The following is a 24,727-nucleotide window of genomic DNA, read 5'->3' on the forward strand; positions in this document are numbered from 1 at the left end:
AGCAAATATTTTTATGTTTCATTTATTTTTTTTCTCGTGATGCATCAAATACAGGGTGATTCAAGAGTCACAGAAATTTAAAAAAATTAATAACTCACAAACTATTTACAGTAAGATGATATGGTTTTCACAGAAATGCTTAGAAAGAAGCAGGATTTATTTTATGTGTAATGTAACTATTTTGGTATTAAAATTTTTATTTCTTGCCGTAGATGGCCGTTAAGTTCGATATACGATTAAACAAAATTGTAACACATTTCAGATGTTTATGTTATCGAGTGTTGATGTACAGTCCACAGCTCTGTCGCACGTGTCAGGTGTGTTATGTAACTGTAGACTTAAGAATGCGTGAGATTTTCCTGCCTAGAGAGGGAGAAATGGTGCATTCCTTTTGGTGTGTCCGGTCAGTGCTGTGTGGCGAGTGTGTGTAGCTGTGTGGCTGGTAAAGAAGCAGTGTTGTGATTATTAAATTAATTGTCGGGTTTCTGAGTGTTGCTCGCATGTGGAGTGTCAGAGTGTTACTCACTAGTGGAGAAATTAAATTTCAAATTTGTTGTTGTTGTTGTGTTATAAAGAATTAGTGTACTGTTTTAGACCGTGTAAACGGGAACATTTTAAAAAAATTTTACAATGGTGCTTGGTAAGATTACATAATTTATGTAGTTGTTACTAGAGCTTACACTACGAACATTTTTATTTTTTTATTCTTATGTTAACAAATTTCCAAATGCTACAGCTCCATCTATGGCAAGAAATGTAACTATTTTGGTACTAAAATTTTTATTACACCTAAAATATCCTTCTTCTTTCTAGGCATTTCTGTGAAAACCGCATCATCTTACTGTAAAAGTTTGTGAGTTATTAATCTGTTAAAATTTCTGTGACTTTTGAATCACCCTGTATATAGTAAAATGTATACCAAAAAATATTTTAAAACAACGTAAATCTTTAGTTAATATAACAAGCTGATTGAAATTTATTATTATTTACAGTGTGTCCAAAAAATACGTGACGTAGAAGTGGAGCGTCGGAGAACTGTAGAAAATGCTTACTCAGAGGTCTGTTGGTGGTCGTCATATACTTTATTGTATCCACTTTATATTATATTGTTTACTTGTAAATTTAATCTTCTTAATTATCGTTAATTTTTCAGTATTCTTTTTATAATAATTTTACTGTCATACATCAAAAACATTATTATTATTATTATTATTAATGAAATATTATTAGCATATGAAAATATTGATTTTTTGTTTATTGAAATTTTATAAATTTCTATTAAAAATTATCATCAAAATTCATAAATTACGTTATTCCTAAATTTATTTTTAAAATTTAACAATTATTGTTTTTAAACATTTAAAATTTTTATCAATATTCATAAATTAAATTAAATTTGAATTTGTGTTTTGAAGTTATACAACTTTCAAAACTTTTTATTATAAAATAAACTTTATTTTTAACTGCACTTTTGTATTATTAAAACAATAATATTTAGAAAACTTTTCTAAATATGTTATTAATAATGTAGTTTTGAAGAATTGTTGAAATATGTATTACAAAGGATTTATGTTGTATGATATTTTCATAAATACAAAATAACATAAATATTCCTTAATGCTGAAATAAACTAAAGCTGAGATTAGGAAAGGATCAGTTATGGCTCCTGGGAGACAAAAGAATTTATACTTATTTAGTTTCAATAAAATTATAGTTGGAATTAAGAAGGAATCAAATTATTTATGTACAGTTAACTTACTTTTATCAATCTTCAAAATTAAGCTTAAATTTTTGAAGCTATTCTCAACTTATCCACATTATAATATTTATACTTGTAATTTGTAAATCTCAGCTTATGTTTGTTCAGTCTAAAATAATTTTGAACTAAAAATATGAAATAAATTTAAGTATAATTGTTTGTATAAGACAATTATTTAATATAACTGATTATGTATTTTAGAATAATAGAGCCAACCTTTTAAACTAGTAGAAAATTATTTTATTTGACTAGAACTCAGTCTTAATACAAATCATTGTCAGATATATATAATAAATGAATATCTATCTAATGACACTTATTTTTTAAAATGTTTAAACTCTTAATTTGTTCCAGTATATTTGAATATATATTTCATTTTAGTTAATAAATAGACCTAATGATGATCTGTGTTTAGATCAAAAGGACTAGTCAAAATAATTTTCTGCTGGCTTAAAAAAGTTGGCTCTTTTATTTATAATTCTATTAACTAATTTAACAAAATAGATAAATATTAAATAATATGAGTTAATATGCATCAAATGGGAGTAACTACAAATCATGGTTTATACCAGGATTCCAGTTGATGCATAAATTATCATTTTTTCATCCAACTCGACTCTCAGTTTTTATACCATAGCATTACAATATATCAGGTGGTGTGATATAACTGATGTATCTATCCATTTATTTTATCTGTTTTTGATCATCCTATTGATTTACTGTTTTGTGGGTCGTATTTCATGCTATGGTAGTTTCAATGATTTGAATAAGATAACACAAGGTGAGTCAAAATTACGTGAACAATCTTAATTTTTTATTAAACATTATTAATGAAACAACTTAATTTTGTTTCATTTTATCTTGATCAAATGTTCCCAAAGCGTTGGATTGGTCACAACGGACCGTTGTTATGGTCTCCCCAATCTCTGGATCTCACAACCTGTGACCTCTGGTTATGGGGTATGATAAAGGAGCGTGTGTATAGTACAAAAGTGAGAGACCTTGAAGACCTCAAGGACAGAATAAAAGGTGTGATATCCAACATTTCCCCAGAAATGTGTGTTCTGGCACTAAATTGTACTGTTGAACGTTGGTTTGAGTGCATTACTCATGCTGGTGGTCATATTAAGACTCTGTATAACACAAACTTTGAGTAAATGCTTTCTCTCAAATAGTGTTCACATAATTTTGACTCACCCTGTATATTTTTGCCAGTAGAAATTCAATGGCAACCAATTAAAAATGTTGGCTAAAACACTTACATATTTGAAAGGAAAAAAAGTGTGTTATAATTGAATGAGTGATATTGTGAAGGCTATTGTATAAAACATAGTGAGTCAAAAATTGACTTGTAAAAAGTTTTTACCGAAACTGAAATTTCAAGTTTTGCATTTTCATTTTAACCTTTGCTTTATAATTTCTAATTAAGTTGATGGTCATTTTATTTTATTCCACTGTACATGATTCATCCTTGTTCTGTTATTCTTGTGAGGAGTTTTAAAAAGCAGATAAAATGATATATTAGATAAAAGCTTATCACTTTATAGAATACAAAAAACTTAATTCCCTTAAAGACCTATATTTCATATTATCTGAAAAAAAAACTAATAATGGAAATGGAAATTTAAGTAATTTTCTTTTTAGTTTAATTTTTGTTTTGACTAAGCTAGCTGAAAATGAAATCAGGTAATTTGCAATACATAGCAGGAATTGTTAAAATCTCTTATTTAAAAAGCAAAAAACTAGTGACTTTGGTGTTCCTGTCAATTATATCTATAAAAGGAATGCAATGCTGAATTAAGTCATTTTTGTAAATGCTGAGGTTAATGAGATTTCTTTCAGCTTGCTGATGTCACTTATAATTTCATCCATAAAGCATTATATAACTGAAATTCTATACAGAACCAGAAAAATTAATCTGTATTCATACTTGTTTCAGCTGAATTTCTGCCAAGCTGAAAGCATAAAAGCCAGAAGTTAGGCCAGGAACACACACGTGTAAAATTATGTGGCAGAAAACTGAATCAGAAATCAGCTTTCAGTTCAGTTTCTTTTTTATGCTTTTATGCCAGAACACACATACATAAAAATTCTGGCCGAATAGGAAACACCACTGCCACTAACAGTGCTAATTTTATTAATTTTTTCTTCTCATATAGGCTATCTATTCCTTTGTACCTTCCATTTTTTCTTTGCTTCTTCTGCTATAATATAGAAAGTTTAAATTAATAGACTTGTATTCCGAATTCAACTAAAGACCGTGTGATCTAAATACTAGGCCTATATATCGATTCTACTAGACCTACCTGTTGTTTGAAATTTCACACCTATAGCCATCCATAAACATTGTTTAAATACAATGTCTTTATACATGACACAGATGTGGTCGAACGGATTTGATAAACTCCTCTATTTCATTTATTTTTCGTTTTTTCGAGACTGTCACAATTGTAGGGTTGTTAACCCTTGTTGCTACCATTGTTAGAATAAAAACCACATGTCCACTTTGACGTCACAGAAAAGACTTCTCTTTATTGGAGGAATTTTGGCATAAAAATTTTACGGCGTAAAAAGTAGAGACATGCTCTACTCTTTTCAGTTCTGTTTCAGCCAAAATTTCAGAAAAATTTCTACGTTTTCTGTTTTATGCTAGATTTTACGCTGAATTTTACGCATGTTTGTTCCTGGCCTTACATCATTTTCTGTTTCAGTTGTATTATCAGGCACTATAGAGCCCATGTCTTTCTTTTGAGTTCAATTTATCAAAATGAGTAGTCACTATACATTAAAAATAAATTAATTAACAATATCCTCTAGGATGTTATATATAAAATTTAAGTACATGAAAATTATTTAATCATTATTTTTTGAAAAGATATTTGCTTTTTATAGTAATATAGAGCCCATATCTGTAGATCTAACTGATTTGAGTGTTTAGTATCCAAAATAGAATTAAACACAGTAAATGATACAGTCTAAAAAGAATCTTTATATGATGTTAACTCTTGAAGCACTAACAATTTCTTCTTCCTATGTACCTCGATGATAAATTCTTTTATCCCTCAGACTAGAATTTAGTGGTGAAAAATTTGTAAAGCAAAACCAGTCTTAATCCATTGAATACAAGCTTATTTTGTGTTGAATGGATTAAGAAAATTTTGACCTGTCTCACAATTAAGTAGTTATTTTATATAATACATATATATCAATAGTGATAATTTTACTGCTTAGTTCATATCGTTATCATTATTAAAATGGTGCCAAGTTTGTTTAACATTTGTATGGACACATATCAATGTCCATCAAATATCTTTACTTTTACTATACTTAAAAATGATTTTTTAAACATGAAAAGAATTAGCTTAACTTTAAATTTTTTGATTTTACTCTTAGTTAAATTCACTAGCTTGCTTCGAAATTATCAGATTTTGCAACCAAGAGAAACCTCTGTGTATATTATTTCCTGTTAAAATAGTTTCCATTTTTGTTATAACAAATGATATAAAAAAATTCAAATTACAGTACTTTACACTAATGAAAAATACATTTGTAACTTATATAACTCAATTTTTTTTCAAATTAATTATAAGCTTGCTTTTAGAAAATGGTATTTTTTAAAATGATTTTTTTGTTTCTCATCTTCAAGAGTCTTTTTAAACTTCTTAAAATGGTTTTTGTTTAAATTTATTAATATTCAGAACTGTTTTAAAACTTAAGAATATTAAATAAAATACATTTTTGAAAATTTTATAAAATTTCTTATATGAAGAATGCAAATTTCAAAAATGTTTAATCTTTAAATATATTACAGATATTTAAAAATTAAGCCAATAATCACATATTTCTAAAAACAACATTTTTTGTTATATATAATAATAATATTTTTTTATCTTCTGTATCTTTTCAAGTATTTTATAAAGTTTAATGATATTCATGAATGTTTTCCTGAATGCCTTATAGTTAACAGTATTTGGTTATAATGATCAAAGTACAAATATACCAGGTTCATTTAAATCACAGTGGAACTCAAATGGAATGCAGGTATGTTTTTGTTTTTTATTCTATTTTATAAATTTTAATTTTTTTATTTTGGTAAAAAGATCATATTATAATTTTATAAAGAATTAATAACATCACATCCACAGTAATAGTATTTTTTCTTGTATTCTTGTTCTCATCTAACAGAATAAATAATGTTTTTTCTACTGAATAACAAGTTTGAAAGTAAATATTGTTCTCTTGGAAGAACTTTTTTTTACTACTTAATTCTTATATTCTTTAGCTGCATTGCAAATTCATTTGTTGATGTATAAAGAATGATTTTCCTATCTTTTGTATGAATAAAGGATGTGTTTATGACAGTATTAGTAAACTGTTGTAACTTTTTTAGATGTTTGCACTATAAAGTGTTGACTGACTGGTTAAAAAGAAAGCATTGAATAGAACAAAAATGGCAACTGATGAGGGATTACATAAGAAGGAAAAATCTGAAATGCATATTGCCTAATTATTACTATTTAATATGCCATTGTATATTTTTTAAATAAAACCAAAGGTTTATGTCTTGCAATCTTTGCATGTGTTTTAATCAATATGCAATGCAACTAAAGAATGTAAAAATTAAAATAAACTTTGCATTACTATCATAATCTGATTGAGAATGATTCCAAAATTTTAGAAGTTTTTTATTACATATATTTTTTTGAAATTATTTTTTTAAAATCAAATTTTCTTGTAAGTGTATGTTGAATATGCCTAAAGTAAGACTCAAATATTTCACAATAAATAGTTTGGTTTCCTAAATCAACTAGTTGGGCTGCAATTTAAAAAAATTGTAGACTTATATATCTTGCTGTTGTTTGTCCATCTGTCTTTCTTTAATCTCGAGAACAGAGATAGATAGTCGAAATCTAAGACCAAATATGGGAACATTAGGGGCAGGAGCTTAATTAACTATATAAGAATGTCTGATGCAAACCAGAAGTCATGTTATTTCAAATCAAAACTTTTCCCCTGAAAGCAGTTAACAGATGACCTATACAACTCTGTTGTTAAAGGAAAAGTATGATGTACAGGGGCAAGCAGCTACTAATTTTTTTTTGAGGTGGAGAGAATATATTTTAAATTAAATAAATTAAAAATATGATTAAAAATTGCAGCTTGGCATTATGACGATGCCACAATAAATAATTGAGCAATCTATTTTCATTTTACTTATCTGCTTATGTAGCAACAAACTTGCTTTGTAAGAAATATAATATTGCATTAAATTTGTGTCATGTCAATAGCTCAGAGGTTTAGGATTGATATTTACATGTACACATCTGCCCAATAAAGTATTTACCGTTGTGTCACAGGTAGGCGATACCTTTAAGTCATTCATTTGACTTTACATCATTTCTACCTGTAATTCCATTGGTTTGAAATGGATTGCTTCATTCTGTGCAATAATGAAGGGTGGTGGGAATGATTAAAAGGGGAATTTTGTATTGATGTAAGCTAATAAAACTAATCTTTGCTCATGTCATTATTTTTACATTTGTTGCAAGTGTTTGTTATTCTAAAATTTTGAAATTGCAGCCATCTCAATATCAGAAACTACAATTGTATCATTGTTTATGTAATTTTTGTTTCTTCTAATGTTTATTATGCTTTTATTGTAATTTGATCCCAAAAAGCAATAAAATAAACATATCTAGTTTTACTTTGCTGTAAATTGTCTCAAGTTTCAAGAATTGAAGTCAGCTTTCTTTGTAATTGGGATTCCATTTCAAGGTTAGAGTAGTAAAAGTTTATTACTTTGGCAGGAGCATGTCATTTGAGCTGAAAACCACTCCCCACTGTTAATATCAACAAATTGCAAATTGTTTTAAAATTTTCTGAACAAAAGCTGTCTTTCCTCTTGAAAGTGGGTCAGATGACAAAGTTATTGTGTTATTCTACTCTGAAGACTATCCTCTTTGACATTTAACACTTACAGTAGTTTGGTAACATTTCATTGGGCTGCAATTTTTGTAGACCTATATGTTCCCACTATTGTCAATCTGTCTGTCCTTTGTTTGTCCCTCAAGAGTGGAATTAGATACATAAAAATTGAGATCACATATGGAAAGGGCCGGGACAGTAGGGCCCAATTAAATATATGCACACTTCCAGTGTACCTGGAAATTTCATGATTTTAATTCCAAATTTTTCTCTGAACAGAATTAGTTAGACGACTGGCATTACTCATTTGTTATCAGGATTAGTGTTTTGCCCAATTTACACGAGCAAAACACTACTACAATCTAGACCAGATACAGAAATCCCAATTAGTTTAAATTAAAAATATGATTAAAAATTACAGCTAGGCATTTTTTAAAAATGATATTACTATTTTTTATTTTATGCTAATAGATGCTGCTATAGATAGAAAGTTATAGAGAAATTGTAAATCAATATATGTTTTATTGATTTATATATAAAAATGAAAACAGTACTTTGGGATGGTAGGATGTATCTATGACAATATCTAAGTTAGAATTGTATTAACATAACTGCTAAATTTCAGACCAATTGGTCAAATGCTGTAAAAGTGCATAGTGAACAAACAAACATCATCATATGCAGATTGTTATAAATATATACAATTTTCACATTTTAATTCATAAAAAGTTATATATTATTTCTAAAACAAGTTGATGTAAACGTCATAAAAATTAACCGGCAATGAGTTGCTCAACTTTTCCTGTAACATTTAAAATTTTAGTGGCATCATCTGTTATCATAGTTAAAAATATAATAAAATGGCAAAAAGCTTAGTTTTGAAGGTAGGGATGAGTTTTGAAAAAAGTTGTAAATGCTAATAATGAGCAAAATCATTGTTAAGTCTGACCATGCTCGAGATACACACGACTCCCATAGCAGATAAGGTTCAGATTTGCAGATTTAATGCATCTTTTGCATCTTGTATTGGTTGAATGATCAAAGAAACATTAGAAGTAGCAATAAATAACTTATTGATAATCTTATTAGAACTATTTTAGATGAAAACAAATTTAAAGAGTCTTCATCTGATATAACTTTTTTCTCATAAGGTTTGCTTCTGCCAAAGCATATATCTAGTGATGTATAATATACATATTCCTGAAATAAAAATGATTAGTTTCTAGAAACTTATAACTTCTGTATTTCTGCTACTTAGTATATTTCATTTTTATCTTTTATAAGTAAATCCTTTTTTATATTAGAAGTAGGTATAATGTACAGTAATTAATGTGAGACTAAATTAAATTATATACATACAGGTCTTTCCAGAAACAGAATTACAGAATTGAAGGAGAATTGTTTATGAGAATTACATTTTTTTTAAGTAGAAGAGAGATAGGAGAATTTAGAACATACATAGGATGAAATCTTTTTAATTTTGCCTGTATTTAAAGTGTTTCTAAAATGTATAGGACTGTTAAAAAGTTATCTATTGCTACTTTTAATATATTTTAGATTAATATGAGATCTGAGAAGTCTATAGATTTAATCAGATAAAGTCACAAATCTAATTCAAAGAGGCTCAGATTAAATGTTTTATATTTTTTGTATATCTTCTGATTTAGTATGCATTATTTTAAAAAATTTATTTTATTTTTGTTACTTAAGAATTTAAAACTTTCAAACAATCTGAAAAATTATTAACAGTTTTATAATATTAATAATAACAATAAGCACTATTCTATGCACTATATTCTTGAAATCACCTAGTCTAATCTAGAGACCAGGAAAATTCTGAAATATTTATCTTTACATATTTCTTATCTGCTTAAAAAGTAAGCTGATTTTTATTATTTGTTATAAGATTTAAATAATCTTTTTTTTGTTAATAGACTGACTAATTTATATCTAATCTTTGAAAATTAATTAAATTCTTTTATTATACTTAGGTGGAAATCAAAACAGGAAATATATTTTCAAATGCTACACCACCTTGGTTATGGGAAGAAAAGAAAATTGAAAGGTTGAATAAATTTGGTCATACTTCACAGTCTGTGATAGGTCCAACAGAACATGATTTTCTAAATCACTGTAAGTATAAGAATTTTATTTAATAGAATATTTAAAAATTTTGTGTGAATTTATTTTTGATTTTATCAGTGACCAAAGAAAAAAAGAAGCATCTTAATCCTAATAGAGTTGGAGTAAATTTTGATCATAATGCTAAAACTTCAGCCAATTGGTTACCTTCATTTGGACGTGTATGGAATAATAGTCGGAGATTGCAATCAAGGTAATTTGTAGTAAATTAATCTATTCATTTCTCTGTAGGTATTAAATAATTACATTTTTAATTCTAAAGATCATACAAATTTAAAAATTTTCCAAGAACTTATTACACATTATAATCTTAGATTTATTTTGAAAAATTAAACATTCATTTTTATATGTTAATTCAAGAACTCTATTCTGTTTCTAACTGCCAGATAGTATTAACTGAAAATCATAGTGGAATGAGGCTTATTAGAAAATAATTGATCAAAATTACAACATGATTTTAAGTTAGTCTAGTTATTTTTTATTTATAACCTATGACCATTTATTTATAACCTAATGACCTAGTAACCTAACCTATGACTATTTATAACCTAAACTATCTATGACCATTATTCTTCATTAATACATTACATTTCATATAACTGCTGTGACTTAATCACAATTTTTTTAATATTAGATTATGCATTGTCAGAGATCGCTCTGGAAAATTTAAAAATATTGCCACCATTTTCCCAATTTTTAACTTTTTTTTGCCACTTCAAATTATTTATCTGCACCACTTTTACTTACTAATTAATGCAGGTGCTGGTAACCTTATCAGTTTGATGTCTGGAAAGCAAAAGTAACATATTAAACTGTCACAAGGAGAGGACCAGATGTTCGGGTCTCTGATTCAAACGGAACTTTGATAAGCACGTAGCCTTAAACACAAACAGTTCCTTGTCCAAATAACAGAACACACTTCTCAAGTGATTCCAAAAAATGGGCATTTGAAAATCTACTGTTTGGTTTATAAGTCTTTGGAAGTTTCATATCCAAGAGTGGTGATAGTTGAGTGAATAAGATGCTAGGCACTAAAGTTAGACGATGTAGGTTCAAACGTTTGAAACTTTAGCTTAGTTTTTATGTGTAACATTATTATTGGGCTGCAATTATCAGGTCTCTGATGGGGACATGGTGGTCAGGACTGACAAGAGGTCGAGAGGGTTGGATGTCGGTGCGATTGATACCTAGATAAACTCTATGGTTACAAGAAACCGTTTATTTGACACAAAAGAACTTCCAAGATGGCAGAAATCCTATAAGCTTCTAAGTTGGCAGCAGCCTCTGGGTCATCCTCTCCTTTCCAATATAGTCCCAAATGAAGGAGTGTTCCTGGTTTGCAAATGACAGTTCCCTTGACCTCTCCGGGACAATACGATTGATTTCCAGTGATGGAAAGATGTTGATCTGAGAACGAGAGACGGAGGCGAAGATGAGCACAGCACACACACACACACACACACACACACACACACACACACACAACAATTGGTCTGACACTTGGAACATTTGGGAGAAGAAGCCATCATGTTCTTGAATGCCCATGCTTTTATTAATTTCTATCCTTGATCCATTTCAATAGAAAGCAAGAATGAGGAATAGCAACCAAAGAGATTGATCACTCGTTAATAAGTGTAATGAGACATCAGCTTAGATTGCGGGAGAAGTCAGAATTGATGTTTAATTTGATCCCCCAACTGGGGATGATCGATCTTAGAACTTACATTCTTCTATTGTTTTTAAGTTTGCATTGCATTTTCATACAAAAAAATTATTTCTAGCTTTTATTTTTTTTCTTTACAATTTTTGAAAATTGTATGAGTCTCTGGACAAGTCCAAAGCATCACTGAAATTTGCATTAAAATAATATTTAGACTTATGAATTCCTACTGTTGTCTGTCTATCCTGACTTGCCAGGTTGTTCAATAAGTTTTGCCATTCAATAAGAGAAAAACGATTTTATGGTTGAAATACATTTTATTATTCAATATAATCTCCTTGAACTTCAGTACAGGTCTAATTTATGGATTCCATCCCTGAAGTGAGAATCCGGAAGACTGTCAAAATATGCTTCCATGGCTGCTATTACCTCTTCGTTCGATGAAAATCATTTCCTACACATGAATTTTTTGAAATGTGAGAACAGCCAGAAGTCAAAGGGAGCTAAAACTGGCAAATAGGGTGGATGTTGCAACAGTTCATACTTTAATTTACTGATTTTTGCAATGGTTTTTTGAGCTGTGTGAGAAATGCATTGTCTTGATGTAAAATGATTTTTTTCTTCTGTAAACCAGATCTTTTCTCACGAATTTTTACATCCAGCTGGTCCAAAAGGTTACAATAATAATCTGCGTTTATTGTTTTACCACTTTGGAGATAATCCATGAACAAAATTCCTTTCACATCCCAAAAAACTGATGCTAACACCTTCTTGGCTGATTTCTGGACCCTAACTCACTTTGGAGCTGAAATACCAGGTTCACACCACTCCTTATACCCTGTTCACACCGAGTATTTCAATCTAGATTGTGACCAAGGTTGGCCACTATGCCCTGGTGCGATCTCCCTCGACCATTTCAATCTCAACTGAAACGAGGTTCAATTGCGATTGACTCAAGAGAGTTCTTGAAACTAGATCCAGTCATAAGAGAGATCCCACAATCCCACGCGTGCAAGAAAATACAAGATGGCAGAGGAATGTGTGTCAGGCTATCGACAGAGAAATAAAAAAAGATACTGTATTTGAAGAGACAATGACATCTGTCTATTATGAGATAAATGGCAATAAAAAGTACTGTATTTATTTCTAACCAAAACTTCCATCTTGTTTGTTGGTGTTTGTGATTTACTGCGTAGTTATGTCAGTTTTATCATTGCGTGTAATAGCCAAGTTGTTCTCAAGTGGACTGCCTGTGCGAACAGCACAACGTTTGACTAGCGACAGTCACAATCCAGATTGTAGGTAAATGAGATCGAAGTGAGTCATGGATTGTGTGTGAATGTAGTATTAGTCTCTTGTTTTGATTCAGGATCTTGGTGGTAGATCTAAGTCTCATCCATAGTGATGAAATGATGCACAAAATCCTTTTTATCCTTTTTAAAACGCTCCAAATGTTGCGGAGAAAGTTGCATTTGAATGTGTTTTTGTTCCATTGTTAGCGAATGCAGCACCCATTGTGTGCACAGCTTTCTGTAACCCAAAACTTCAGCCAAAATATTGCTTACACTGCCTAATGAGACTAGGGCTTCTACTAAATCTCTTTTGGTTAATCAACAATGTTCCAAAACCATATGCTGTATTTTTGCTACGATTTCTGGTGTTGATGCACTTTTTGGATGTCCTTCACATGGATTGTCTTTGAGATTTGTACGACCATATTTAAATTCAGCAACCCATCTTTCTACTGTTCTAATTGAAAGTGAAGAGTCTTTATACACTTTTAACAATTGTTTATGAATTTGTTTTGTTTCCAAAAATAAGAATTTTATCACTGCATGATATTCAATTTTTTCCATTGTAAAAAAAAAATACAGTGACACGTTAACTTTGAACAGCTGTACATATATGAATGAGTTGACAGATCTACATGAAACTTCACATGTGTTCATAAAAAAGTAGTACTATTTTTAGAGAAATAAAGCGACGAACCTAATAGTGCCATCTCTTATTGAACGACAAAACTTAATGAACAAGTTAGTAGTCATGTGAAAGCTGAGACCATTCTGGAAAGCAGGCCCCAATTAAAATACAAAGTTCCGATGCAAATCAGAAGTTTGTATTTTAGTTCAACAATTTTACCCTGAAAGGAGTTAGATAGATGACCTGCACAACTCTATTGCTACTGGAAAAGTATGTTGTACAGGGGCAAGACACTACTAATTTGAGGTTGAGAGCATGTATTTGAAAGTAAATAAATTAACAATATGATTAAAAAATGCAGCCCAGTGTTGTGACAATGCCACAATAAATAATTGCCACCAAATATGAAAATAAATAGAAAGAAAATTTTAGAAATAATAATAGTAATGAGCAATGTGACATTTGAAGCATTTGAAGAAATTGTCTTTAATATTAACAATTCAAAAATAAAACACTGGACTATGCTACTGTATTTTTATATCAGATTGTCCTTTTCATCTATGTGCAGTAAGGTTCTAAGCTTTTTTGCTTGTGAGGACGTAGTATGTAAAATACATGAAAATAAATGTGAAGAAATAAAAGTTCTATTTAACGACATAAATGATTAAATCTACAGAGACTTGTTTTTGCTAAACAGGAAATGATGTCACAAGTTTTAATCTTTTGTTTTATATGCTATAAATGTCAGAAATAATAATAATGTTACACATAAAAAACAAAACTAAACTAAACTAAAATTTCAATGGTTTGAACTTTATTGTCTAGTTGCAGTACCTAGCATCTTATCTATCGTTGCTCAGAGATATGAAACTTTCGAAGACTTATAAGGTAAACAGTCAACTTTTAGTGACCCAATTTTTGTAAATGTTTGAGAAGTGGCTCCTATTATTTGGACAAGAAGCTGTTTGTGTTTAAGGCTACATGCTCATCATAATTTGTTCTAATCGGAGTCTCGAATGTCTGGCCCTCTCCTTGTTAGCAATACGAATCATTTAGAATTATTCATTAAAAAATAACACATTTGATCACAATGTTTAAACCGTATTTCATCAGTTCCGTGATGTCGATTTTTTTTTTAGTAGACTAAAACAAACATTTTAAAATGAAAAAAAGTCATCCCAAAAATTCCCCAAAATTTGTCAGTTAATAAAACAAAATCCTACTCTGGAAATGCTAGGTGACATTGCACAAACTGCCTTTATATATAAATTTAATATTGAATATAACAAAGATGATATACAATATACAGATTGAAATTCCTTTATCCACATAATAATGCTGGGCAGTCTTATCACACATACCAGATAAAACTGTCCAGCATCAGATATCCAATTTTGAAGTATATGGGATCTTATGGGAGCATTCACATGTTTGTCCAGCAACCAGATACACAGCTGAGTATAGTCAGACAAAATCTCAGTGTTGTCCAGTATCAGATGCCAGATATCCAGCACCAGATAAGTTGAGGTGTGCAGAAGTTGTAATCATTTAAATGATCTATCTGATCTATCTGATAGTTGTATGAGAATATATAGCACTGGCGTAGCAAGGACAACTGAACTCAATGTTTAAACCAGCTGGTAGCCAGATATGTGTCAAAGAAAAAAGAACAGCAGCATACCAGATGTTGGATATCCAACAATTGAATAGGTGCAAAACTGGCTGTAACTTCCTTGTTGCAACACTCCAAAAAGTTTCACTCAGGTTGGAAATTGACTAGATTAAACAGGACATCAGATGCCAATCTAGGTACTATACTATCCAGCTAGGTATAGACATTAAAATATTGTAAGTAGACACACCTGAACATCCACACTATATAGAGAGCTTTAGCTAGAGCAAATCTAGCTGTAAAGTCTACAATGTTGGTGTAGCTTTAGAAAAGTATTTTCTGAAATATGAATAACATTATACAGTCGACTCCGCATAAGTCGACACCCGGATAACTCGACACTCATTGGTTACGTAGTCAGTTTTTTGTGGTCCCGGCCGACTTACATAGGCATTAATGTTATTAACATTAAGAAACTCGGTTTACTCGACATTGTTTAACTCGTCACCACTGGATAAATCAACATACTTTTTCTGTTTCACACTTTTTAGAATTCTGATAAGTTGACTCCCCCTGAAAAATAAGTTCACACCACACAGCTTATTGTACGGTGTGAACTCATTTTTTCAGGAGGGGAGTTGACTTATCAGACGTCAAAAAGTGTGAAACAGAAAAAGTATGTTGATTTATCTAGTGGTGATGAGTTAAACGATGTCGAGTAAACCGAGTTTTTTAACATTAATAACATTATTGCCTATGTAAGTCTGGCCTAAGTTGGCTGGGACCACAGAAAACTAACTAATTAACCTACGGTGTCGAGTTATCTGGGTGTCGACTTATGCAGAGTCGATTGTATTTAGCAAAAAAAAATTTAAATAGTTTCTTGATTTTATATCAAAACAAATAACAATATAATATAAAACACATCACCTCCCTGACTGTTATAGAATAGAGAAAGTATGGGATAGGTCAAATTCTGACCCTCTTGTTTTTTACATTTCTCAATGTTTTGACACTTCAGGAGCCCCAAAAAAGCAAAAACCCTTACAAAATTTTCTGTGGGTTGTGTGGGCATCATTTTGCATTATTTGTCAGGACTGGATGAATCAAAAATAACCCTGCGAAGTTTCAAAACTTTTTGTATGGGGCATTGAAGCTATTAAATTTTAGTAGTTAAAGGTCAAGCGATGGAAGGAGAGAAGGGGGTCACATGTCATATCTCAAATGGAGTCAGATTTAATAAAAGTTTTATTCATTATTAGCTGGCCTTAATAGTCAGCAGTTGGATTACTACTGAAACACTTTGGATGTGTCGGTGTGTGTTAGTGACGTAGTGAATGTGTTTTGTGTTTGTGAAGTAGCCACATTTGGACCAGTTCTGTATTTATTACTGGTAGCCAAAGGAAACTGTGGCACATTTTTCAAATGTGTGCCTCTGCCTAACTCACAAACATGGATCTTGTTAACCTGTGCAACAAACTAGTATTATACTGTGAATGTGTAACAGCCATTTTTTGTTATTTCCACAGAAGTGGATATGCTAATATATGTAAATCAGGTGTTTATAACTCAGTTGACCTTGACATGGGAAAACAGATGCTGCTTGTGAGTCTGTTTCATTTCTCCCCAAAGACCTTACTGGCATGAGTGACTGGAAGCATAATGTCACTGGCTCATTGAAACTACTGAGTTCTTTTACCATGACAAGATGGCAACTAGAAAGTGAGTTAATAATAAAAATATCATTATTAGATGCAGGTTCTCTAAAAATTGTCATTGTGTTACTTTAGTATTCACAGTACATTATAAGATAAATGTTTAACATTTAATTTTCCAAATTCATCTGAAAGCCTTATCAGGATTATACCTATAGAGCATATATTTATCCTATGGAATAAACAAATACAACAATATATACTTGTCCTATAGAACTATAACTCTCTCCAGTTTTGGTAGGTTTTTGATTTTGTTTACTAGTTATTTGTATTTATCAATTTTGGCAATTTTTCTTTTTTGCACATTTTGGGTGCATGGGTGCAGTGAATTGTGATGTCAATTACAGTTGTCTGTTTTGTCTTCTTTTCAATGAGTGTGCTATCAGGCCTATTGGTGGTATGATTTTATCTGTTCTTATTTTTGTCCCAGTATAATTTACATTCTTCATTTTCAAGGACATCAGAAGGATGATATTTGTAATACAGTTTTTTCAATCAAGAAAACCAGTATCTGTAGAGCAATTGTGTATTATTTTTGCAACATTATTGTACCTTTTCATGTATTTTGTTTGCACTAACAGTTTAAATCCTTCTATGATATGATATGATATGATAAGATGTATGTTGATGATATCATTGTCAATGTTTTTGAAATAGTAGTAGCAACATGAAGCTACAGGAAGTACAATGTTTTGAATTGCAATCATAAAACTAGCTCTCTCTGCATATAGAGCTGATGTGGCTCTATTTTATATACACAAAACAGGACAGCATCAAATCAGTGGCTTAAAAGTGGGGATCTAAATACAGAGAGAAGCATCAAAGTCACTGCGACATAAAAATAAACTGCTTTTGTCAGAAAGCAGAAGAGCTTATTTTAACTTAACAAGAGACAAAATTGAAAGTTTGTCTTATATCAACAACTCCAAATCCATAGTTCTCTGGTGAAAGTGCATCTCTATCCATTGCATGCATTGGTGCTTTTTTGTTTTGCTTCTGTTTGACATTCTCTTGTATTTCCTAGCCATAAAGATTTAAGTGTTTATTTTACTATCCTAAGCAATATTTACTGCCAAGAACTACATTTTGTGAAAATTCAAGTTGCTTGTGGAGAAAAAGCATGAGCAGTGTCCCAAAGATTTGCATGAGGCATGTGGCAATGTGTCACTGCCACATTATACTGTTGTCCAACAACTCAAATACTTTCATTGCAGACAGGAGAATAGTGAGATAATGCATGATAGTGGACAACCAGTCACTGCAACAGACAAACATGTGGAAGCCATTTTGAGGTTATTGGAGACTTTGGAATTGATCATTGATGGCACTTATTTCCTATAGTATTGCAGCTTTGGGTATTTATCACATTGTAACAAAAAAACTGGGAATGTGCAAAATTGCTACAAGAAATGGCAATGAATGGAAACTGCTTAAATTCATTTAGGACCTTTCAAGCACAAAGAAGAATCCTTCCTTCCTTGGATTATTGCAATTGATGAAACATGGGACAATTTCTGTAAACTGGAGCTGAAATGTCAATTAAATGAAACTGCACCATAGGACTGTGGTCATCACATGTTTATTTGTATTATCTTGTTTTATTGCCAGAATGAATAAGTTTCAACACTATTGTCACTGAAAATAAAATATTTCTTGTATTTTGGATACTATCCTGCTACCTGAATTTAATACTTTCCTAAAAATGATTTGAATATCAGAATATATCTTTTCCATAAGAAATAACGAAAAATTTCCCATTTCATTCTAATTCCATGAGTTCAGCATATTCAATTCATTACTGCTTACAAATACATCCTTTAATGTTAAAAGAATTATCATTTCTTAATATAGAAATGTACAGTACAAACTTACCATGTTTTCTTTAATTAGAGTCATAGTTCATTACAATTTACTGCTTAAATTTTCTGATATAAAAACATAGAAAGATAAACTATTTGCAGTAATTCCCCTTTTATTAACAGAACTTTCAAATTTTTCACAAATGCAGTTGAAATTGAAGAAATTTGTAATACTTTAGTATTCTTCAAAATAACTAAACATATATTGCTACAATACTAATGTTCTTATCTGTTTAAGATTTATCAAAATAAAGTCAAACTTCAATAGTGTAACGTAACATATGTTAATGTTTGTTTTTATTTTTTTACAGATATCAATATAGAAAAGAAGTATTAAATAGAGTGAAAAGACGTTATCAGAAAAAAAGACATCTTGATAAAGTAAAATAAAAACTATTTCATGTCACAAATTTATAATCTAAATTGTTTATATCATATTGATAATTATGAATTACTTTATAAAACAAATGAAAATAAAAACAAGATTACAAAAATACCAATTTATTGGTTGATCTGTTTACCAAACAAATTAACACATTTTAAAATGACAATATAAATACATTCAATATCATAATTATCACAATTCTAATCAAATTAGACATATTTCAAAGTGGTATTTATCAAATTTAGACACATTTGTCAAAGTGTAGAACAAAATGTTTTCTCAAAGTACCAAATACATATTCAATCATCATTATATATATAGGCTATACATTATCACATGTTAATTTTAGTTATGAAAACTTATTTCGGAATTTCTACAAAAACTTAAATTGTTTCTTTGATGCTAAAATAATAATAAATTTTCATAACATAAATATTTCTTTTTATTCATATAACACCAAATATTGATTTCAGTCTTCTCACTATGACTGTACCTGACAACAACTAGTGTGCTATTAACAATTTACAAGACATTTTTACAATCAATTTTTTTTTGTTTTTTAATCAACAGTTCCAGTAATTTTTTTTATTCTAAAACAACAATATAGTGCAAATTATTTTTTAAACATTGTATTACTATTATTTATTAATCTGTACACTAACACCACTAAATTAACAAACACTTTTCAAATTTCCATATATTTTTGATGATTTTCACTGCATTCGTGGTGGAAATTTGCATGGTACTGTTCAATATATAACTGCATAATTTTTATTTCTATAAGGAAAAAAATTCATTTTTATTTTATCATTTTGACAAGCATAACTCCTAAAGTAACTTTACAAATGATAAAATTCATAAAACTTTAAATTTTGTTAAAGATTCCTATTCTCCAGTACTCTGTTCTCTTTTATACTTTTCTCCATGACACTTCATGAAAAATAATAAAAGAAAATTGCTTTAAAATTGATGTATGAGAATTGTTTTTCACACAAAATAAACACTCACAAGAATTTTTTTAATATTGTATAAACACTGACAAGGAACAACTGACACTAATTTTGAGTCTATCTCTCTGAGTTTTCCTGTCTTAACATGTATGCAGTTTAGGTAAAATATCTATATTTATCATTATCTTAAATATATAGAAATTGCATTATAAAAGTTATACTAACACTAATTATCGTTCTCTATTAGAGCCATAAAATTAATTGTATGATCAAATTTGATATTTTCACTTAATTTAAATCATATATAAGAAACAAATTATATATATACATATATAGAAAACTTTTGGATTAATTAATTTCTATATCTGTTACAAATTATTATAAATTAATTCTCATTGTATACATTCATAAAACACATCTATAGCAAACATTGTTAGTCTAAATTAAAATTGTCATTTTATTACATTTAAGTAAGTATGAAATTCATTTTCTTAACCTAAAAATAAATTTAGAATTATAGTTAATGAGTTTTATCATCAAATTACCCTCTTCATTTGAATTTCATAGTGAATGGTGTAAAATAAAGCATCATACTATCTAAATTACCATATACTGTATTATGTTTGAGAATTTGAAATACTAACTCATTCTCTACGAAAATCATTGCTTGCTATAAACCTTTTAATGAACGTATAGATTTATACCATTAGTAAAAGGTTTGTAATGTTATATTACAAAAACTTACCAATATATTTATACATATTGGTAAGTTTTTTTCATAGGGAAAACCATAAATGAATAACAAAATTTCAAAAATAAAACGTTTGATATGACAGTACAAGTTTACATGTCAAATATTTTGAAACATTGTTCCAAACTTTGTATAACTGAAATATTCTAAGACATTAAAATTTATATTGTGTGCTTTTTTTGATAGAAGCTATTCTAAATATTTTACAGAGTTGCAAATACATTATACACGGAATTTTACTTCTATGATATAGTGCATTTAAAATTTAAATAAATGATTAATCTCACAGCTACAATAACAATGCATAGAAAACATTAAAAAGCAGTTTGCTACAGAACAACAATTTTACAAATCCAGCTGTCAACAAATGTGATATATGACCAAAAAACATTAATTCCATTAGGAAAATGATTTAATGTAACGTATTGTCTCTTTATCAGCAAGGACTATAGAAATCAAAATCTTAAGTTTGAAAACAGACACCCGTTTTATTAATAAATCTAGATCAAATAAAAATATTGAATATATTTTAACATGGTATTTTTCAAATGTCTGATCATCTGAAACAAAATCAAAAAAAATTTACAAGATTTATTCCTTAAAATTAAATCCATTTTTTGCACATTAGTTATTTGATTTGCCAAATGATTGCCATATTATATCGGGCTATATTAATGCTACTGTTAATAATTTAATGTAATTTGGCCTAGAGGTAGGTGTTAAATTTATCAAGAGATGGCACCTATCATTTAAATTATTAATAGTAGCATTAAAGGCAAACAACTGCCAGATTATATTAAGTTGTTATAAAATTTTGTGAGTTTGAATCTTTTTACAGAATTGTCAATGTTAATTAATAGATATTTATGCTATTTATTTGTTTTTGGTTTATTTCATGAATTAGTAATAACTAAAAAATGAGTATAATTGATTCATAATAAATCATGTAATGCTTTTCAAATAGAGATGAACAAATATCACTTTTCTCAAATTTAAATATTAACCAGTTATTGAATATTTAAAGAACTTAATTCCCATTTTACTTTTTCTTTACTATATATAAAAAAATACTTAAAATTATCACTACGCTTTTCCCAGTAAAGGCAATTGAGAAATCACAAAATTTTTGAACAAAGCAAGCAGTGGTTTGGGCCTCTTATCTACAAATTCTGTTCTTATTCACAGATTTGTGAATCATCCTATTGTTATTAACCCATCTCGATTATATTATAAGTACAGAGCCTAAACAGTTAGGAGTTGAAAGTTGAAATCTTGTACACAGTTATGATACGCCATGAGAATGCACAGTAAGAAGGGATTTTTGGAAATTCCCTCACGGGGGAGAGGGTTAAGGATTACCCCGAAGAACTTTGTTTCTACTGTACTATTTTAGATACATTTTTTGCATTTTTGCGGGAAATCGAACATATTTTTAGACCCATCTAAAAATTCTCTAATTAGCCTCGGAAGAGGGAGGGGACTTAATTCTTGGACCTGGTGAAAACAGGTAAGATTGGCTATATAACCAAAGGTTATCGTACGTAAGGATTTATCACACCAAATGACCAATCTAACACATTTTCAAAATTCTTTATTCTTCTACTGTACACAATTTAGAAAATTTTTAAAATGTGTTAGATGGGTACTTGGTGTGATAAACTCTTACATAAGCTAACCTTTGTAAATATGATATAGTAGAAGGGTTATAAGTACGAAATAATCTAATAATCTTAATCTTTGCTGCTGTTATTTTTTTTCTGAGCAATGCTGGGCATGTCTGCTAGTAAATCTATAAATTTTTGAACAAGTGAAAAAAGCTCCAAGTAGACCTATAACTTTTATTGATTTATTAAATAAATTAAATAGTGAATAGTTTTTGTTTTACTTTAGTTAATTGCAATATATTGAAAGAATTTAGTATGTTGTTTTTAAAAAAGAAAAAACAAAGTCAAAATTATTGATTAATCTATTGTAGTTATTTCTTTCTACTGCAGATTTTTATTTAAGAAAAGAAATACTTGAACATGTTTGAATGCTTCTACTTTTGTTACAAATTCAACTAGAGGTGCTTAAGAGGTCTGTCACAATTTTAGAGGTATTTGTAGTGTTCAAATTTATGTTATATTTGCAATCTCAAATCTTAAAAATAGTTATTATTATTTGATTATTTGAAGATAGGATTTGTTCATCTCTATTTTCAAATATCTTAGAGACCAACTAGAAATTGTAATTAAATTTAAACTAGAATAAACAATTCCACTAAAACCCAATACATTATATTACTAAAAGCCAACCAATGATGTATATCGTCGAGCTAGATAACAGCCATAATACTAATAAATTACAGAACAATTTGATACTAGAGGGAGACGTTAGCTGCCATCTCTTAATAAATACTATATTAGATTAACTCTTCTAAGTAATTAAAATAAAAAATGTTTTCAAAATGTACAAATCATCAGGGTTGCAAATTTTAAAATGGACTATTTACAGTCCAAGTCTTCTAAATGCTTATAAATATAAGTGAAAATTATAGCTTTCTTATTACTATGATAACATAAATTGACTTAACATTATTATATTCTGGATGATCTAAGTCTAAAACTAGATGTCACATTACTTTTGTAAGTTGATTGGCAATTATGAAAGAATACATCTTTAACAATCGGTTTTAATAAAAAAAAATTATATATATATAATAATGTAAATAATAGATTACGTTTTGCAAAATTGCCAAGGAATACTGGAATTTAGAAATTTTGATAATGATTAAAAGTAATATTACGTAATTACAGCTTTAATATCAGTTTAATAAATTTTACTGATCAATCCAGTACATATGAATAATAGATGAGATGAATTGGAAATGATAAGGTAAATATTATTCTATGTTTATTTTGCATAATGACTTATTTAATAATAATGAAGTCTATCATGAATCAGCTTTAATCTCACTATTTCCTTTGAAATTTAATTATTTCGTATTCAGAAGATTTTTGTTTTCTGTTTTAAATTGCTAAATCTATTACATAAAAAAGTAATTAATGAAAATAGTATCTAAGACTGAATTTTAAAATTAATACACTTTTATTCTATTACATTTACAAGAAGTAATTTTAAACAAAAGATTAGAATTTCACCTTAAATATTTTCAAGATGACATCTCCAAAAAATAAAATTTAATATTTAAAATTTCAATAAAATTCTGTATTTTAGGATGTACAAATTCATGATTTACATATCCTAATTTTTAAACTTCTACTTTTCTTTATAAATAATAATAATGTTTGCACAGATATTCAGACATTTTTAAAATACCATATTGTAAATTTTTTAATACATATATTAAAGGTGATTGTCATAAAATATTTTTATATCATTTACCAAAACAGAAATATGCAATGATTTATGTATGGAGTTAAATTAGCATATAAAAGTTTTTTAAAATACTTTCAAAACACATAACTCAAAAATTTAATTTGTTCAATATATTTAAATAGAAGCCTGGTAGAAACAAATGATCTTGTTTATTGTGGCGGTAATTGCAAAAAGATAACCGGAACTTTTAAAGCTAATCTGTTTTCTTTACTTTACACAGAAATCAAATGAATTTCAAGAAAGATGAGAAGCACAATCAAAAAGATATAAATAGAAAAAATTACATACATTGTTTAATAATTATTTCAATGAATATTATACTGTTTATTTTTCTGAATAAGAAGTTTATATTAATCTAAATTTATATAACAATACCTTTTTAATACTTAATCTCATAATAAAAACAAGAATTGAACTAATTTCATTCTCTTTCCTTGCGTAAAAGCTGTTCAAGTTAAATTATTCAATTAAAACATTTTTAAATAGTAACTTTTTATGATAATTTGTTTTACTAAGTAAATTACAAATACATTTGTTTCATTTCAAATATAAAAATTTGAGGATGAAACAAATTTTAAGAATACCTCATTCTACAATATAATATTTATCAGTTTAGCATTTTAAAATTGTAAAGAAAATAATCAACTGTACTGATACCATACATATAAAAT

General features: G+C 28.7%; 1 protein-coding gene across 1 annotated transcript in view; it reads left to right on the forward strand.

Moving 5' to 3' along the window:
* Positions 1-19,029, forward strand: part of LOC136977531 (centrosomal AT-AC splicing factor-like) — a 30,803-nt gene extending 11,774 nt beyond the window's left edge. Inside the window, exons 5-9 of the mRNA XM_067273025.1 lie at positions 993-1,058; positions 5,720-5,800; positions 9,676-9,817; positions 9,887-10,019; positions 18,904-19,029. Of these exons, the coding sequence (XP_067129126.1) occupies positions 993-1,058; positions 5,720-5,800; positions 9,676-9,817; positions 9,887-10,019; positions 18,904-18,982 (501 nt within the window). The 3' untranslated portion in view covers positions 18,983-19,029. The remainder of the gene's footprint in view (positions 1-992; positions 1,059-5,719; positions 5,801-9,675; positions 9,818-9,886; positions 10,020-18,903) is intronic.
* The last annotated feature ends 5,698 nt before the right edge of the window (positions 19,030-24,727 follow it).

This window comes from Centruroides vittatus, unplaced genomic scaffold, assembly GCF_030686945.1.
Source record: "Centruroides vittatus isolate TY-2023 unplaced genomic scaffold, ASM3068694v2 contig_460, whole genome shotgun sequence".
In the NCBI taxonomy this organism is placed as follows: Eukaryota; Metazoa; Arthropoda; class Arachnida; order Scorpiones; family Buthidae; genus Centruroides; species Centruroides vittatus.